The sequence below is a fragment of the Sapajus apella genome, unplaced genomic scaffold, assembly GCF_009761245.1.
Source record: "Sapajus apella isolate SASKATOON/1434 unplaced genomic scaffold, GSC_monkey_1.0 scaffold1, whole genome shotgun sequence".
NCBI classification, from domain to species: Eukaryota; Metazoa; Chordata; class Mammalia; order Primates; family Cebidae; genus Sapajus; species Sapajus apella.
In genome coordinates, this window is record NW_022436941.1 from 88,089,932 (window position 1) to 88,110,453 (window position 20,522).

General features: G+C 35.0%; 1 protein-coding gene across 1 annotated transcript in view; it reads left to right on the forward strand.

Moving 5' to 3' along the window:
- HCN1 (hyperpolarization activated cyclic nucleotide gated potassium channel 1) overlaps nt 1-20,522 on the forward strand; it is a 378,126-nt gene that overhangs the window by 35,043 nt on the left and 322,561 nt on the right. Inside the window, exon 2 of the mRNA XM_032281138.1 lies at nt 13,235-13,658. Coding sequence (XP_032137029.1) covers nt 13,235-13,658 — 424 coding nt within the window. The remainder of the gene's footprint in view (nt 1-13,234; nt 13,659-20,522) is intronic.

Sequence of the window (20,522 nt, forward strand, 5' to 3'; positions counted from 1 at the left end):
AAAGGCCTGGCATTGAGCTGTACCTGTAGCATCATAGTCTATTCCTCTTCTTTTGTGAAAACAGTTACGTAAACTATCTGCTTAGATGGGTGACTGATAAGCATAGGTGTAAGAGTTGTCATTGCTTTTCTATTAAGTATACAATTTTAAAAAAGAATTGTCTTAAATTCTTAAATTATTTATCCGAATATGGCGGGAAGAGTGCAAGTAGAGAAATTGGTCTTGATTCAAAATCAATTTGCATAATTTTCTGCTTTCAAGAATTTAAGAAATGTCCTTAATTAGATGGTTTCGGTTTTCCTCTTTTCAAACTTAGACAAGGTTGCTTACCTCTTTGTCTGTTTGAATATCAAACAAGACCATGTCTTTAAAGTGTCTATTAGCTAATAAATATTTTATTTATTAGATAATACTTTATTTAATATTTAATACTTTATAGCCCTAATGCTGCACCCTTAATATTTGGTAAGATAAATTGTTATATCTAGAAATCAGGATCATAAACACATTCCAAAGCTTCCATAAAACATGGACATTTTAAAGACTGAAGGGCACAATTATGTGCTTGATTCAGTACTGTCCATCACACCCACAAATTGGAACAATAATGCAAATGATATGTATGACATTGGCAGCTTACGACTTAACAAAGAGAATAAAGATTTTTGAGTTCTATAGAGTGACAAGAAACACAGGGAGGTGACTTGTATTATCAGCAAGAAGAAAAATAAACTGGATGAACAGAAAATAGGCAATGTGGTGGGAGGATTACAATAGCAATGAGGGGAAAATCCATCTGAAATTAAAACTGGACAGTATTTTTGCTTTCCTTAAAAGAATGAATTGTCAAGAGTTGAAAGTAGAAAATAAAATTTAAAAACCACCTAATGGTCCATCAAATAAAACTACTTAGAAGTTAAGGAGTAGCTTTAAATTAGACTTTTTGGAGAGCTCTAAATTTAAACACCAGGAGCTATTTTATACATTATTTCTAAATAATTAAAATTAAGGATTTTTTAAATGGAAAATTTACATGTCCTTATAAAGATAGAATGTTGCAGAATAGATGTACTTAATGCCCAGGGAGCTCTTCTCCATCCTGTATCCTTTGATTAAAGCTATAGACTTAAATATAATTCATGGGCTATATTTAGGGGGGAGCAGATGTTTGGATTCTGCAAAATGAAACTTGTGGCCTTCATTTGAAATGAATTTGAATAACACAATGTAAGTCCCCTTGAATGATATCTTTGTTCTTGTTGTCTAAAGAAAGAAGATTAAAACAGTTTAAAAACATGCATCATAATTCTACCATTTGAGAAGAAACAAAGGCTTGTACCTGATTAATTTTGAAATCATCCAAAAGAACAAATGATCATAATTATTTTAACTAGGATTGTGTAATGCTATAATAAACCCTCATTAACACAGATACTAATTTGGAATTTAATCACTGGGAAATCAGCAGCATGTATACTATTTGCTAGGTAACTTAAGTATAAAGATGACTGGCATTTAATTTTGCTAGGAATAAGGGCTAAAACAGTATTTTTGGATACTGCTTATTAAGCAGTCTTTATCAAATTATTGTTGACATCATATTATGGCAGGGTATTCACTGTTCAGTAGCAGATGCACTCAAATGCTGAAAATCATGTAGAGAAATTAGGATATGCATTTGGGACAACAGGAGATCAACTGCAATTGGGATGGGGATAAGGTGAAAGGGAGCTCTGTGAAGGAACTGGAATTTATTCAACTGTTGAAGTAACATCAGGCTATGTAGAGATTGCTATTTTTTAATGCTATTTTTCAAAACATATGTACCTAATCATCAGGCTATTAGATTTTAAAAACTGAATCAATTTTAAATAACATTTGGGACCTGATTTTTTATTAAAAAATTAAATCTAGCTGGGTATTTATTTGTTTATTTATGCAGATTGATAAATAAGTTGTTACAAACATCTGCTTAATTCCTGTTTCATATCTGGAAAATAATTGTTATCAAGGGATCATTCTTCTAAATACAATGGTCCAAACTTTTATAATGCAGCTAGTGATGTTTATTAATCTCCCAGAGCACCACTAATTTTGAAACCAGTGGGACTTCACAAAAGCAGCACAGTAGGTCTGCATGTCAGCCAAAGAGGTGCTAGATTTGATGAGAAATTATCAAAAGCATTTATTTTTTGGGAATTCTACTTCTTTAATTCTGGTAAATAACAAATATTTATTTCATCAGAGAGAGGGAAGAAGAGAACTTTCATTTACTATTTAGAGAGAATATTGTGAATACAAACACCTTTAGTAGCAGTAAAGTATGATGATTATTTAAATCTCATTAAAGCTTTAGGTTAGAAATGTCTGACATCAGGATGTTACAACTAGAGCAGATATCCTAAGCAACTGGGTCTGAGGACCTTTAGAGGAGTGGGAAGTTTTTGTTAGTAACAAGGAGGAATTCTCCTTACCACAAACATTAGAGGGATGCATGTGTGTATAGAAAAAAATTGTATGACTGAATTTGGAATTCTTCTTGATTTAATATCATGGATTTAATGCCACTTTCTCTCTTCTAAAAACCTATATAGAAAGATACATTCTACATTAAAATAATAAGTGGCCTATCAAAATTATTTTATTAGTAGTTAATATTACACTTATTAGTGCTAATATATCATGGATTAAATGCCACTCTCTCTCTTATAAAAACCTATATAGAAAGAGACATTCTACATTAAAAAATAAGTGGCCTATCAAAATTATTTTATTAGTAGTTAATATTATACTTATTAGTGCTAATATATTAATTATAATTTGAAATATTATTTTATGTAGCCTATTGTATATATTTCCATTAAAAAGGTAAAATAGTTATCTAGTTTATGACTTTGCTGTAATTATAAAGATCACTTAGTTTTCAGTGAGTGTCCTCTCTGCTTTGCTGGTATTTCAGAGAAAGGAAGCTTCTACCTAACAGTTTCTTTCTCCACCCCCGTCAATTGATGGGGATTTATTATAAGGAAGGAGAAATGAGTAGAGAGTCCTATCAATGTTGAAGTCAGGCTTTGTAGAGAACTAAAACCTTGTTCAGGATACTATAGAGATCCCAGTGTGAGAGAGAACTCCCAAGCTACCATTTTTGGGTCAAGGGTTCTCTTCTAACATAGGTTCTGTATGCTACACTTTGCATACACTATTGCATATAGTCCTCATGCAGAGTAATTCTAAGGGTAGTAGAAAAAAATGGAAATTTATGGCAGCTAAGTATCTTGCTCCAAATCATCCAGTTAACTCTGGTCTGCCTTCAAAGTCCAATGAAGTACTTTTACAAACACTATTTCTCTGGGGCAGGATGAATAGAAGTAGATAGATAATACAATATGTCAAATCGTGTCAAATACACAACTCTTTTGTTTTTTAGATATCTAACCTAAGAGCATATTTCTAACCTCTTTGTTTCCTATTTTACTTATTTTAATGTATTTTGTTGTAAAAATCCTCAATAAGTAAAATCCATATTTATATGCAAAAGAAATTAAGAAATTATTATTTACTTTGTTAATGGCTCGTTGGCTTATTATAAAATGTTTTCTTTAAATATCCCCCATTAAAGTTTATGTTTTTATTTAAAATCCAATTAATAAATATTTTTTAACATTTGCTACCTTAGATGCTATATTATAGCAGAAAGTATATAGAAGACATGATATAGTTTTGAACTTTAAATAACTTAAATCTGGTAATGATGAAAGAAACACATATAAATAATTAGTAATAGAATCAAAAATACATTAGGAAGCATGTTGAGAATATATGCTGCTCTGGGGTTTGTAGAAAAAAAAACTAACAAATGAGGGGAAACAAGGATGAATAGGAAAAGCTCATGTGATTTTTAGGGAAGTGAAACTACTTAAGTACATGTCACTATGTGTTTCCCATAGAATGTGCAACAACAGTGAACCCTAATGTAAACTGTGGGCTTTGGGTGATAATGAGGTATCAGTGTACGCTTATTAGTTGTAACAAATGGTTTTTTACGGTGGTGGATGTTGTTAATAGGGAGGGACTATACATGTGTAGGGGGCAGGGAGTATATGAGAAATCTCTGTACAATCAGCTCAAGTTTGCCCTGAATCTAAAACTACTGTAAAAATAAAGTCTACTAAACAAACAAACAAATAAAAAACAAAAGCAAAAACCCACAAGAAACTAAGAAACTCATTGCTAGAATGGGATTTGAGGGAGAAGTAGAATGCTGTTAGGTAGAAAGATAGGTGGAATGGAAGTAATCATACCTCCTATATGTGTACCTAGGTAGGCATGAAGGCAAAGCATGAGCAAGTGCTCTTTTGCCTAAGATATGGGATGCTTGTCCTCAATTGTTAAAAGAGGAGGATAGAAAGGCAGGAGGAGGCCATATCATGGAGTGCCTTGACAAACAAAGTTGTTTTCATTTAATTGAGAGAGTCATTGTTGGTTATTGACCTAGCAGATTGATTGTTAGGTAAGTTGCTTCGGGAGTGGTGGGACTTGATTAGAAAGAGTAGATAGGAGACTCATGAGGAATTTTAAGCAAAAGGTAGCTCTTCCCAGCCCACAGAAATAATAATGGGAATGGAACGAGGGGATAGATAAGAAAGATGATATGGTAATAAAATGTGTGAGACATAGAAATTGAGATTTAAGGAAAAGAAGAAGCTTGGGTGTCTAAGATAAATTTTTAGAGTCAAGAGCTAGAAAGAAAGTTTCATGGGCAATTGAGTAAGACGTTTTTTATGGGGTCAATTTTCTTTTTTTTTCCATTTATTTTATTGCATTTTAGGTTTTGGGGTACATGTGAAGAACATGAAAGATTGTTGCATAGGCACACACATGGCAGTGTGATTTGCTGCCCTCCTCCCCATCGCCTACATCTGGCTTCTCTCCCCTTGCTATCTCTCCCCAGCTCCTCACCCCCCACCGTCCCTTCCCTATTTCCCCCCAACTGACCCCAGTGTGTAGTGCTCCCCTCCCTGTGTCCATGTGTTCTCATTGTTCAACACCCACCTATGAGTGAGAACATGCGGTGTTTGATCTTCTGCTCTTCTGTCAATTTGCTGAGAATGATGGTTTCCAGGTTCATCCATGTCCCTACAAAGGACACAAACTCATCGTTTTTGATGGCTGCATAATATTCCATGGTATGTATGTGCCACATTTTCCCTGCCCAGTCTATCGTCAATGGGCATTTGGGTTGGTTCCAGGTCTTTACTATTGTAAACAGTGCTGCAATGAACATTCGTGTGCACGTGTCCTTATAGTAGAACGATTTGTAATCCTTTGGATATATACCCAGTAATGGGATTGCTGGGTCAAATAGAATTTCTATTTCTAGGTCCTTGAGGAATCGCCACACTGTCTTCCACAATGGTTGAACTAATTTACACTACTACCAACAGTGTGAAAGTGTTCCTATTTCTCCACATCTTCTCCAGCATCTATTGTCTCCAGATTTTTTAATTATCACCATTCTAACTGGCATGAGATGGTATCTCAATGTTGTTTTGATTTGCATTTCTCTGATGACCAGTGATGATGAGCATTTTTTCATATGTTTGTTGGCCTCATGTATGTCTTCTTTTGTAAAGTGTCTGTTCATATCCTTTGCCCACTTTTGAATGAGGTGTTTGTTTTTTTCTTGTAAATCTGTTTTAGTTGCTTGTAAATCCTGGTTATCAGCCCTTTGTCAGATGGGTAAACTGCAAAAATTTTTTCCCATTCTTTTGGTTGCTGATTCACTCTAATAACTGTTTCTTTTGCTGTGCTGAAGCTGTGGAATTTGATTAGGTCCCATTTGTCTATTTTGGCTTTTGTTGTCAATGCTTTTGGTGTTTTGGTCATGAAGTCCTTGCCTACTCCTATGTCCTGAATAGTTTTGCCTAGGTTTCCTTCTAGGCTTTTTATGGTGTTAGATCTTATGTTTAAGTTTTTAATCCATTTGGAGTTAATTTTAGGGTAAGGTGTCAGGAAGGGGTCCAATTTCGGCTTTCTGCACACTGCTAGCCAGTTTTCCCAACACTATTTATTAAACAGGGAATCCTTTCCCCATTGCTTGTTTTTGTCTGGTTTGTCAAAGATCAGATGGTTGTAGATCTGTTGTGTTGCCTCCGAGACCTCTGTTCTGTTCCAGTGGTCTATATCTCTGTTTTGGTACCAGTACCATGCTGTTTTGATTACTGTAGCCTTATAGTATAGTTTGAAGGCTCGTAGTGTGATGCCTCCCACTTTGTTCTTTCTGCTTAGAATTGACTTGGCTATGTGGGCTCTCTTTTGGTTCCATGTGAAGTTTAAGGTGGTTTTTTCCAATTCTGTGAAGGTCATTGGTAGCTTGATGGGGATAGTGTTGAATCTGTAAATTACTTTGGGCAGTATGACCATTTTCACAATATTGATTCTTCCTAACCATGAACATGGAATGTTTCTCCATCAGTTTGTGTCCTCTCTTATTTTGTTGAGCGGTGGCTTGTAGTTCTCCTTGAAGAGGTCCTTTACGTTCCTTGTTAGTTGTATTCCTAGGTATTTTATTCTCTTTGTGGCAATTGTGAATGGCAGTTCGTTCTTGATTTGCTCTCTTTAAGTCTGTTATTGGTGTATAGGAATGCATGTGATTTTGCACATTGATTTTGTATCCTGAGACTTTGCTCAAGTTGCTTATCAGTTTCAAGAGCTTTTGGGCTGAGACAATGGGGTCTTCTAGATATACAATCATGTCATCTGCAAATAGATACAATTTGACTTCCTCTTTTCCTATTTGAATATCCTTTATTTCTTTTTCTTGCCTGATTGCTCTGGCTAGAACTTCTAATACTATATTGAATAGGAGTGGTGATAGAGGGCATCCTTGTCTAGTGCCAGATTTCAAGGGGAATGCTTCCAGTTTTTGCCCATTCAGTATGATATTGGCTGTTGGTTTGTCATAAATAGCTTTTATTATTTTGAGATACGTTCCATCAATACCTAGCTTATTGAGTGTTTTTAGCATAAAGGGCTGTAGAATTTTGTCAAAGGCCTTCTCTGCATCAATTGAGATAATCATGTGGTTTTTGTCTTTGGTTCTGTTTATGTGGTGAATTACATTTATAGACTTGCGTATGTTGAACCAGCCTTGCATGCCCGGGATGAAGCCTACTTGATCATGGTGGATAAGCTTTTTGATGTGCTGTTGCAATCAGCTTGTCAGTATTTTATTGAAGATTTTTGCATCTATGTTCATCATGGATATTGGCCTGAAGTTTTCTTTTCTTGTTGCGTCTCTGCCGGGTTTTGGAATCAGGATGATGTTGGTCTCATAAAATGATTTGGTAAGAATTCCCTCTTTTTGTATTGTTTGGAATAGTTTCAGAAGGAATGGTACCAGCTCCTCTTTATATCTATGGTAGAATTCGGCTGTGAACCTGTCTGGACCTGGGCTTTTTTTGGGTGGTAAGCTCTTAATTGCTGCCTCAACTTCAGACCTTGTTATGGGTCCGTTCAGGGTTTTGGCTTCTTCCTGGTTTAGGCTTGGGAGGAGGCAAGTGTTCAGGAATTTATCCATTTCTTCCAGGTTTACTAGTTTATGTGCACAGAGTTGTTTGTAATAATCTCTGATGATGGTTTAAATTTCTGTGGAATCTCTGGTGATATCCCCTTTATCGTTTTTTTATTGTATCAATTTGGTTATTCTCTCTTTTCTTTTTTATTAATCTGGCTAGTGGTCTATTTTGTTGATCTTTTCAAAAAAACAGCTCTTGGATTTATTGACTTTTTGAAGGTTTTTTTGTGTCTCTATCTCCTTCAGTTCTGCTCTCATCTTAGCTATTTCTTGTCCTCTGCTAGACTTTGAGTTTTTTTGATCTTGCTCCTCTAGTTCTTTCAATTTTGATGATAGGGTGTCAATTTTTGATCTCTCCTTGCTCCTCATGTCGGCACTTATTGCTATATATTTTCCTCTAGAGACTGCTTTAAATGTGTCCCAGAGATTCTGGTATGTTGTGTCTTCATTCTTGTTGGTTTCGAAGAACATCTTTATTTCTGTCTTCATTTCATTGTTTACCCAGTCAGCATTCAAGAGCAAGTTGTTCAGTTTCCATGAAGCTGTGCGGTTCTGGGTTAGTTCTTGAATTCTGAGTTCTAACTTGATTGCACTGTGGTCTGAGAGACTGTTTGTTATAATTTCTGTTCTTTTGCATTTGCTGAGGAGCGATTTACTTCCAAGTTTGTGGTCAGTTTTAGAGTAGGTGTGATGTGGTGCTGAGAAGAATGTATATTCTGTGGATTTGGGGTGGAGAGTTCTGTAAATGTCTATTAGGTTTGCTTGGTTCAGGTCTGAGTTCAAGTCCTGGATATCCTTGTTAATTTTCTGTCTGGTTGATCTGTCTAATATTGACAATGGGGTGTTAAAGTCTACCACTATAATTGTGTGGGAGTCTAAGCCTCTTTGTAAGTGATTAAGAACTTGCCTTATGTATCTGGGTGCTCCTGTATTGGGTGCATATATATTTAGGATAGTTAGCTCTTCTTTTTGCGTTGATCCTTTTACCATTATGTAATGTCCTTCTTTGCCTCTTTTGATCTTTGTTGCTTTAAAGTCTAATTTATCAGAGATGAGAATTGCAACTCCTGTTTTTTTTTGCTTTCCATTTGCTTGGTAAATCTTCCTCCATCCCTTCATGTTGAGCCTTTGTGTATCCTTGCATGTGAGATGGGTTTCCTGGATACAGCACACCAATGGGTTTTGGCTTTTTATCCAATTTGCCAGTCTGTGTCTTTTGATTGGGGCATTTAGTCCATTTACATTTAGGGTTAATATTGCTATGTGTGAATTTGATCTTGCCATTTTGGTGCTAGCTGGCTGTTTTGCCCATTAGTTGATGCAGATTCTTCATTGTGTTGATTCTCTTTACCATTTGGCATGTTTTTGGAGTGACTGGTACTGGTTGTTCCTTTATATGTGTAGAGCCTCTTTCAGGAGCTCTTGTAAAGCTGGCCTGGTGGTGATGAAATCTCTGAGTACTTGCATGTTCACAAAGGATTTTATTTTTCCTTCACTTATGAAGCTTAGTTTGGCTGGATAGGAGATTCTGGGTTGAAAGTTCTTTTCTTTAAGGATGTTGAATATTGGCCCCCACTCTCTTCTGGCTTGTAGGGTTTCTGCCGAGAGATCTGCTGTGAGTCTGATGGACTTCCTTTTGTGGGTAACCTGACCTTTCTCTCTGGCTACTCTTAGTATTTTCTCCTTCATTTCAACCCTGGTGAATCTGACAATTATGTGCCTTGGGGTTGCTCTTCTTGACGAATATCTTTGTGGTGTTCTCTGTATTTCCTGGACTTGAATATTGGCCTGCCTTGCTAGGTTGGGGACGTTTTCCTGGATAATATCCTGAAGAGTATTTTCCAGCTTGGATTCGTTCTCTTTGTCGCATTCAGGTACACCTATCAAACGTAGATTAGGTCTTTTCACGTAGTCCCACATTTCTTGGAGACTTGTTCATTCCTTTTTACCCTTTTTTCTTTATTCTTGCCTTCCCATTTTATTTCATTGAGTTGATCTTCGACCTCTGATATCCTTTCTTCTGCTTGGTCAATTCGGCTGTTGATACTTGTGCATGCTTCACATAGTTCTCGTGTTGTGTTTTTCAGCTCCATCAATTCACTTATATTTTTTTCTATTTTGTCCATTCTCGTTAGCGTTTCGTCAAATCTTTTTTCAAGGTGCTTATTTTCTTTGCATTTGGTTAGAACATGTTCTTTTAGTTCACAGAAGTTTCTTACTACCCACCTTCTGAAGTCTGATTCTGTCATTTCATCATACTCGTTCTCCATCCAACTTTGTTCCCTTTCTGGTAAGGAGTTGTGATCCCTTGTAGGAGGAGGAGAGGTCTTCTGGTTTCGGGTGTTTTCATCCTTTTTGTGCTGGTTTCTTCCCATCTTTATGGATTTATCCACCTGTTGTCTTTGTAGTTGCTGGCTTTCAGATTTGGTCTCTGAGTGGACGTTCTGTTTGTTGATGATGAGGTTATTTCTGTTTCTTAGTTTTCCTTCTGACAGTCTGGCCCCTCTGCTGTAGGTCTGCTGAGTTCCACTCCAGGCCCTGCTTGCCTGGGGATCACCTGCAGCAGCCTCCTCGCTTTCACTGGGAGCTGCAATCCTGAGCTGTTCCTAAATGGCCATCTTGGATCCACCCCGCCAGGAGTTCAGGGTCAATTTTCAAGAACCCATTTTTTTTTTATTTAAAGAAGGTATATCGAACTTCTAGAATAGGTTATAATTGTGTTTTCTTTGGTTACCTAAGGAATGAATCCATCCATTATATAACACTAACTAAAGACAGTGTTATATAAACATAGAATAGCACTTGTGGTTTTGTCTGCAAAATAGAGTCAATGTTACTTTAAAAGGATATTACAGGGTTTAACAGAGCTTCCTACTGGTATTGAGATAGCTAATGGCTTCAGACTATATTACATATTGCTATCAAAAAGCTATGGTGTGATAAGCATTATTACTGTAATAAAGAATGAATGGTACTTTCTTTTTATCTCTGTTGCTCTGAGGGATGGGATATTAGTTTTCCTTCAGAAAAAAGCTTCTATTTTAATTACAGAAATGCAAAGATGTATATAGTAATGAATATTTTTCCTTAGGCTGCTGGGTGCTTCTCACAAATTAGATTTATTTTGGTAGGTGAGGAAAGGTAAATGGATACTGACTAGGTCACCTGCATTGTGTGCCACAATTATAGGCCAGGCCCTCGGATTAGCATATATTTTTCATTTAATCCACAAAACCCTGTGCATTTGGTTCTATAATAATCTTCATTGAACAGATTAGAAAATATAAAATAAAATAATTTAAGTGACTGGTTTCTAAATAAAACAGCTGGTAAGACTTTCTGAATGAGGACAGCTGCAGTGGGAATTGTTAAGTGCAAATGGATGAATGCAACATACATTTAGGTGTGAAAACTAAGCAGCCATGGTAAGCAATTGGATATGGGTTTGAGTAGATTTGGGGCCAAGAGTTTTTTAGGATGGCTCCATGGTTTCTGGCTTGCAAATCGCATATAAGGTTGTTCCATTCCCTGAGATAGGGGATATGTGAGGAATATACGAGGGAGAGGAGATTATGAGCTTCAGCTTAGGCAGGCTGTTTGAGATGAGTGTGAGATATGCCAGGAGAGAGATTTAACGGGTTGCTGATTATGAGGATTAGGAGCCTTAGAAGATAGGAATGGACTGAAGATAAAGCTTTTGGGGTCATCAGTTACAAATTAATTATTAAAGACATGGATGAGTATATAATATTTCTCAAGGGCACTGTGTAGAATAGAAGATGAAAGATGTGTGACACCCAGGGGAACAACAGCCTTGAAGAGGGGGGCAGAGAGAGAAGCATACAGAAGGGACTTGATAGGAGTGCCCAGGAGTGAAAAATCCTCAGAGTAGACAGAGTTTCATTTTAGAGTTTAGTGATGCCATTTCTTTGTGAAATAGCTATTACAATATTGCACGTCCTCTACGTCTTTCCTCTGTCATTATTATGTTGAATGGGACATTTTGCATTTCCACTGTGAGAAGAAGATATAAAATCATTTCATTTAAACTACCAGCACATGTTGTATGACTGACATGGGTATTTGTATACTTGTTGCAAAAATTACATATAAGTTTTGACAGAAATACTGGTGGAATTTTCAAAATGATAAACGCTTATCCTTTACAACATCCTAAGTCTGGAGACAGGGGAGATAGGGCATATTATAGTTCTTTCTTCAACTACTACTTTTATTTCAGGAGTCATTCATTCATAATTGCAGATGATAGTAACTTTGAAAGGTTTATACAAATGTATACCTGACCAAAATGTAGCTAAAATAGTCTAAGTAGGAGTGCTCATGTAAAAAAAAAAATCTTGGTTAACAGACATTTTTATCATGGAAGTTTATATTGTTTATGCAAACCTACTCAAAGAGCACACCTATGACTAGGATAAAGTAGCTCATGTTGTTGAAAACATTTTGTGATTATACAGTTGTGTTAGTTATTTTTTTTTCATCTTTAGAAGTAGACACTATAACAACTATAAATATTTGATTAACGGCAGCATCAACAGACTGAGAGAACCCTCATAAAAATAACGTTATAGTTATGTCAAATGAATTTAGTTAAGCTATATAAACCAGGAACTTCATTCCTGGTTTTCTCTCAATTTTAATGTAAATTGAGATAACAGTATTTCAAAAGGTAATTAGTAGTCATAGGCATGTTCAAAATTAAATTAGAAATGTTAAAGAAAGTATTTTTTTAGCCTGGCATGGTGGGCGCCTGTAATGCCAGCTACTCGGAGGCTGAGACGAGAGAATCGCTTGAACTCTGGAGGCAGAGTTTGCAGTGAGACAAGATCGTGCCATTGCACTCCAGCCTGGGCAACAAGAGTGAAACTCCATCTCAAAACAAACAAAAAAAAAGAAAATATTTTTAGAGAAATAGTGGCAATATATTTAAAGTAGTTGTTCAGTACAGTAGTAATAAAAACATAAATTTTAGGTAGATTCTGGTTTCAAATCTGGAGTAGAACCTGTTCAGTTCTTTTTAGCATCAGACTAAAATTAGTTTTCTTATTTCAAGCAAAAGAAGAAGAAAGCATAAGTATTTAGAGTACTGTAAAGCTTCAGGGTATCCTAGACTCCATGGCAAACCTAATCTGTATTTATTGAGATAAAACTGCAGTACCAAAATTAATTGTTAGAGTATCCTATTTATTTCATTTTTTTCTAATCTATGGTAAATGGACATGTAAAATAATTCCAAATACCTCCAAAGAGCCTTCCCAAAGGCATTCTTACAGATCTTCTAGTCTTACACTTCCTTCTAGTTTCTGTGTATATTTTGTAACTATAAGGCAGGTTGCTTTTTTTGCCTCTTTACCAAATAAATGGGGGTATGAATGTTCTTGATTTTATTTGTATAATGCTTCATATCATATAATTTTTAGAATTCTGTAATTATAATGTCTTGGTTTAGGAATATATTAATTTTACTTATATTTAGACTTATAGCCATTTAAGGAATCACATTTTTTTTTCTTGCAAAACCATTTCTTTGTTATTTTACTTACTGATCTCATTTTATGTCAGTAATAATTTTTCATGGGGGGAATACGCTGGTTATTTTCTACATCTTAAAATCTGATTCTTTTTTATTTGTTGTAGGTTTTATTGGGATTTAATAATGCTTATAATGATGGTTGGAAATCTAGTCATCATACCAGTTGGAATCACATTCTTTACAGAGCAAACAACAACACCATGGATTATTTTCAATGTGGCATCAGATACAGTTTTCCTATTGGACCTGATCATGAATTTTAGGACTGGGACTGTCAATGAAGACAGTTCTGAAATCATCCTGGACCCCAAAGTGATCAAGATGAATTATTTAAAAAGCTGGTTTGTGGTTGACTTCATCTCATCCATCCCAGTGGATTATATCTTTCTTATTGTAGAAAAAGGAATGGATTCAGAAGTTTACAAGACAGCCAGGGCACTTCGCATTGTGAGGTTTACAAAAATTCTCAGTCTCTTGCGTTTATTACGACTTTCAAGGTTAATTAGATACATACATCAATGGGAAGAGGTAAGATGCATCTTTTTCTTTTTTAAATCTATATCATGAAACTGTTAAATATGACTTTTAAAATGAACAACTGTGCTACATATAATGAGTTTTATGAAATTCAAGTAGAAAAATGTACTTGACTCCTCTTTTCCAAACGTTAAGTGATAAATTTGTATCCCTAAAATATATGATCAAATAATAGATTTGAATGAGCTGAAAAAATAGTGATCATTTTATGCCAATGTATTATATTTTAAAATGAATACACTTTAATTAACAATTATCCTGTTCAATACAACCCCTCTCCTGCCTTGTTTTTTGTTTTTTTTTTTAACTCTAATATGAATACATCAAGTACTATCTTTGATAAAGATGTGTAGGGTCTGATTGTTAATCTGGCACATCATTAGCTCTACAAGATAGTTTTTGTCTCCTCTAATATTGAAGTTTCATTGAACTCATGTTTGGGTAAAACTGATTGCTTCTTCATTTCCACGTTGTATATATAAAGGCTTTGTTTTTAGTGTATTAAAATTTTGCTCACTATTAGGCCTTGCTTATAGTAATTTATTATAGTTTCTCCCTATTAGTTCATTTCATAATACTAAAAAAGAGCATATTCATGAGGAATATTGTACATAGAAAACACAAAGAGTACAGTGAATAAATGGAGTGAATCTGACTAGTCAGACCCATATTTTGCTGAATAGGGCATCTGCTGTTCTCAGACGTGGGTAGGACCTGAGAAGGCTCAGCCAACTGGAGTTTCCAAAGATCTGATTTAAACCATCATCAAGCAAAGGAGTTTATATCCCTATCTTCAAAGTCTGCATTTAACCATTTGACTTCCTTTTCTTCCTAAGCCTTTTTGTATTAATTATAACCTGAATTTTATTGCCTTCATAAACGTAACAGTCCTAAAGACCTGTAGAATGCCTAAACCAATACTAATGAAAGTCATATAAACTCATATACTGGGTATAGATTATTGCTTTACTCCATACAGAAATACTTTTTAGCATTTTCAAGATAGATTATGCTTTTAAATAAGTCATAAAATGGAAGTTCTGTTTGAATTCTGTGAGGTGGTAGCAGTGTTTTTGTATGTGCTTGTCAGTGACATTTTGGTTCACAGGATTTCAGGAAATGACATGAAATAATAAAACACTGCATAATACACTGATAAAAAGGCATAAAAATGGATCATTCTTAAAATATAGATATGGGATATATTTAAAATCAAATGAAGCACATTTGAGAAATCGGATTCATCTTGTAATTTTTCTCTATGTAACACATTCCATCTAAAATGGAATAAATGTTCAGTTCTCAAACCTTTTTTATGCCAACTTGAGATTAATACCAAACCAAGATGATTCTTGCTAATAATTTCTAATATTTATTGAAGGCTTATTACATGTCATGTAGTATGTTTGATCCTTTACATGTATTAGGTCACTGAATCTTCCTAATAACTCAATGATGTAGATATTATTGCCATAATTTGACAGATAAGAACAATTAAATACTATAAGGTAAGTTGTCCAGATTCATAGAACTAGTAAGCAGTAGAGCTGGGATTCTAAACTTGGCAATCAGAGTCAGGATCTAGTGCTCATAACTGCAAAACTATGTAAGTTCTTACTATGACATATACTCTTTTAGTTATAACTATCTTAATATTTTACTATTTTATAGATAGTCTAAGAAATTGTAGGGAACTTTTCTTAATTAAGACTGTGGGGCATGCAATGCAATAACATTGAACAGTACCTTTTAAAACAAGGCCACAGAAAAATATTTTCACAAATATCCTGTGAAAGGAAAGTCACTGATATAAATATCCAGTCAATTAAAAATACAGTAGCAATGTGACTATTTTTAATGTCTTGTCGTTTTAACCCAGTTACCCTAGAGAATGGCAGCAGGATGAACAGATGGCATCCTATCAGATAAAATGGCAGGCCATGTGGTCATAGAAGAGCATACTCCTTAACACCAATGTCCTTTGGCTTCTGGCAGTAATCACAGGAACCTAGATCTGTGTAACATGATGTGTTTTAAAGATGCCATGATATAATTTAAGAACATCAGCTTACTGCTATCGTTATTGTAAAATGCAATTTAATATGCACTTACAGACATTTGGTAACCAAGTACATTCAGGCTAGAGTTGTGAGTTGGCAAGATCTTTCTTATAAATAAATGACCTTGGTAATAAATTAGCCATAAGCCCATTTAGGTGAAGAATGTTTTCTTGATTATATGATACCCCATATAATATCATGTATCTTGGGTATTTAATGCCTGTTAGTAATACTGTTAAACCGGGAAGAAACAGAAGAATAATCCAGAATTTAATAAAAATTCATCCTTCTATCACCTACATGATTCTAACCATAATCACAAGGAAAGTTGAATGATTCCAAAACTGGAAATCTCTCTACCTGATTTTTATAAATGCCACCAGAATATGTTTACAAGTAGAAATATAACAAATAAATCAGAAAAAGTAGCTCTGTGAGCTTTTGAAATAAGAATGTAGAGGAATATGTGAGTTCTCCCACATGTCTTTGATTCTGAGTGTTTTAGTACCAAGCTGGCTAATGCTAAATTCAGCAAATTTGGGGAAGTAATGTGTGAAGTCTGGAAGCTGCCACTGTTCTAAATGAATCATTCCTGAGGGAAGCTGCTGCCTTCTATAGGAAACTGCTTCCATCTTCAACAATACATTTTTTTTTTTCTGGACTGAATTAGTTCAACTGAAAAACAACAAGAAGCCCTGATGCCAGGTAAATTAGAAAAATATTATGAATGAGATACAGAAGCTTTAAAATTTTGTCCTTATGTTATTATCATTTCTAAAGCTGAATTAGTGTTTAATACAGGAGGAAATAGCTGATTTGGGCAACTAATTTATGAAACACATGGTGTTAAGAAATGAAAAGGGAAGTTGTTTTCATGAGCCAATTATAAGACCAATAGATTTAGGATGTAAAAATAGTTCTCTGTGACATTAAACTGAAACTTTATATATGTTGCCAGGTGAGGTAAAAATCAGAGATATTTTAGATAAATCAAGCCAAAAATGTCTTTTCTTTCAATAGCTAGAAAACTGAGGTGAATCTTTCCCGTTCTTTCATTTGAGTTTAAAAAATTATTGTTTGAATTCAGCATTGTTGTTACAGTATTACAAGTAATGATACTGATCCAAGCCAGACTGCTATTTCATAACCTATCACAAGGGGACCCAATTCTGTATGATCCTTCTAAAAGAGACATACGGTGAGGAAATCCCTGGAAATTAAATGGAATATGTGACAATCACAAGCCACTGAAGAGATAAAGAGTAGATTAAGAGCTTAGTGAATAGGCGATTATTCAGTTTGTAAAGGCGAAGAGTTCCTTTACAGCTGCTGATCTCAGTCATTTTATCAATAGGAGATGACCTTCGAAATTTTTTAGAGGTTTAGGAAATATTCATTGCAAAGAGAAATGTTACACTGTAATGATTATCTCTTTGTAGGACTTAATGTCATAGATAAAGCATAAATATTTCATAGTTAATTTTAAAAAGTAGGAAATGCATCATTATATAATAACTATGGCTTTGGAATATATAACTATAATATTTTATTTTTTAATCATCATTTTGAATCTCCCCAACCTCCCTTGTACAGAACTGGGACAAATTACGATTAGTTAAATACATTTTGGGGCAGGAAGGAGGGCTTGTGGTTTCGATCTTATATGTTTATAGCAATTTCATATGAATAATGTGTCTTGAACATTTCAATGCTTGTCTTGAAACCAATACTAGATATTTATACTGGCTTAGGGATAGTTTTATATACAAATCATATATAACAACAGAGAAGTAATAAGGAAATTTATTCTGCAGGGAACTAATGCAGATTACAGTTTCTGTCTTTGGTTAATTTTAGCATTCAAATTGGTACAAAGTAGAAACTAACTCTTATTATAGATTGCCTATCTATAATTATACAATACATATTTTAATTACTTTCATATTTTAAAAAAACATAGGATTTTAAGACTTGCCATAAGCAAACAGCAGAGTTGTCCCAAACCTGCCCTATACTAGATTTTAGAGAGGCTCCCTGTTGCTTATCACATCAAATCTGTGTTTCTTTGCTGTGCCTACAAGGCTCTCCAGCACATTGTTCCCTGCTTTTACCATTGTCACTTCATATTTGCACCCAATTCTTTTCTGTTTGTTTGTGTTTTTGTTTTACAGTCCTCCTTGCAGGAAATGATTCTTTCTGCTTCTATAATTTTACTCCTGCTACATCTCTGATTTGGAAAGCCTTTTTTTTTTTTTTTTTTTTTTTTTTTTCTGTCACTCCTTTAAAAATCAGACTTTAGGCCAGGCACAGTGGCTCACACCTATAATCCCTGCACTTTGGGAGGCTGAGGTGGGTGGATCACCTGAGGTCAGGAGTTTGAGACCAACCTGGCCAACATGGTGAAAAATGTCTCTACTAAAAATATATATAAATTAACTGGGTGTGGTGGCAGGTGCCTGTAATCCTAGCTACTCTGGAGGAGAACCACTTGAACCTGGGAGGCGGAGGTTGTAGTGAGCTGAGATCATTTCATTGTACTCCAGCCTGGGTGAAAAGAGCAAAACATCTCAAAAAAAAAAAAAAAAAATCAGGCTTAAACTAATTTCCGGAAAGTATTCTGTATTGATGGACTCTACTGTGACAGTCAATACCTTTACAATAAAAATTTCTACTTGCTCTACGTGCATGTGTTCATGATCATTTGGTTACTAATGCTTTATCACACACATTTCCCTTTCCTTTTGCCAGACGTAGACATCATAGGGAAAATCAGTGTCAAATTTTGCCCTTGAATTTTTTGGTATACTACTGCAGGGTTATAAATACAATAAATAATCAGAGCATGCTTATCCACTAAATACTGGCAATCTCTCATGTTGTGAATCCAATCAATAATAATAAGAGAGTATTCGTTCTTCACTCCCAAGGGTTTACTGAGTAATCTGTTATGTGGAGACGCTGCAAATAAGAATAGAAGACAGATGCCAGTTTTGTAAGAAAAGCAGATGTGAGCAAATAATCACAGATGGTGTAAGAAGTGGTGGCACAAATAAGGGAGTGAGCAACACAATTGCTTCTGCACAAGAGGAAGCCTTTGAAATACTGAACTGAATTTTGAATCTGGAATGTGGGTTACCAAGCTGAACAAGTGGGCCAGGCAGACCAGTGCATTCCACAAGACACAACATACAAGCAGCCTAGGGCAGTAGATGCACATCTCCAGATTAAGTTTAGACATGCAGACCAGAATTTGTGCTAAGGATAGACTTAATCAAAAGGTACCATTGTTGCATTTTAGTCAGGAGATACACATTTTAGAGTACTACAGAATGAAGAGGATTGGAGGCCACTATGGATAGAGCTAACAACACCAGTTAGAAGAGAGGTTTATCACTTCCTTGCATTTTTTTGTATGCAGTCAGTGTCAAACACACTACTTTTTTAGACAGCTAAAAAAAGGTTTATCTTTGTCAATTACTCTTGCTGTTGGAAAATGTTTGTATCAGTTAATAAAGTATGATAAGGCCTTTTATGAAGTCTACCTGCAGTGTTTTACTATTTTAAATATCAATTATATTTGAGGTTTTGATTTTCATGATTGTATGGAATGAATTTTATATCAGAAATTAGTGTATATTTCAACTGCAACATTATTTTCTACATAATCTAGGGAAAATCGCATAAAGTGACTTATTTATGCCCACAAACAACCAACCAGTGTGAAGTTCAAATGAAATGAAGTATATGGAAGTTATCTGAAATGTTTAAACATATATTTCTGTAATACTTATAATATTTGTGATGACATCTTTCTCAAATTGGCATATCTACTAACACCAACATTCTTACATGTGTGTGAATTGCCTGATATTTTCTGCAAGCAAATATTGATTCTGCTGAAGACCACTAGGTGTCCTCTATTGGTTATGTTACCTTAAGGTTCTGTCTTCTAAAATGCCAAACTTTTCTTTGAAATTATTCATTTACACCCTCCTAGAATCATCTATTTTCTTGGCTAGTTCATTTCTTGAAAAAAAAAAAAAAAAAAAAAAAAGGAATGGCTATGGATATTCATATATGTAAAATGATATCTAACTATACTTTCTTCTCCAATTAAACAGAGTTTTAAGTTCCTTCTCTAAATAATTATTAGTATTCTGAGAGAATTGTTTTCATTATTATATTATGTATTTTTGAATGTGATATCTTAACAGATATGTTGAAGTTTTAATGTGCAATAAAATGAGTTCTATTTGGAAATGAAATGTTAAGTCAAGGCAACTGCTCTGTCGTCCAGGCTGGAGTGTAGTTGGCTCGATCTTGGCTCACTGCAACCTCTGCTTCCTGGGTTCAAGTGATTCTCCTGTCTCAGCCGCCTAAGTAGCTGGGACTACAGGTGTCACCAACACACCTGGTTAATTTTTGTGTTTTTAGTAGATACAGGTTTCACCATGTTGGCTAGGTGGCCTCGTCTTGAACTTCTGATCTCAGGTAATCCACCCACCTTGGCCTCCCAAAGTGCTAGGATTACAGGCATGAGCGACCATGGCCAGACTCAAAATAACTAAAAGTTGTAACAGGGTGTGCACGATGTACATATACATATGTTATAGGGAAGGCTTAATTTTATAAATGCTCTTTGGTCAGTGTCCTGCGGCAGATCTGTATAATCTCAGTGCTTTTGACATGGAAATCTCAGTTAAATGTCAGAATATAAGATCCAATTTGAAACGTTCATGCTTCCCATTTTAAGATTAAAACATTCAACTTTCTTAATGCCCGATCCTTGTCCCAA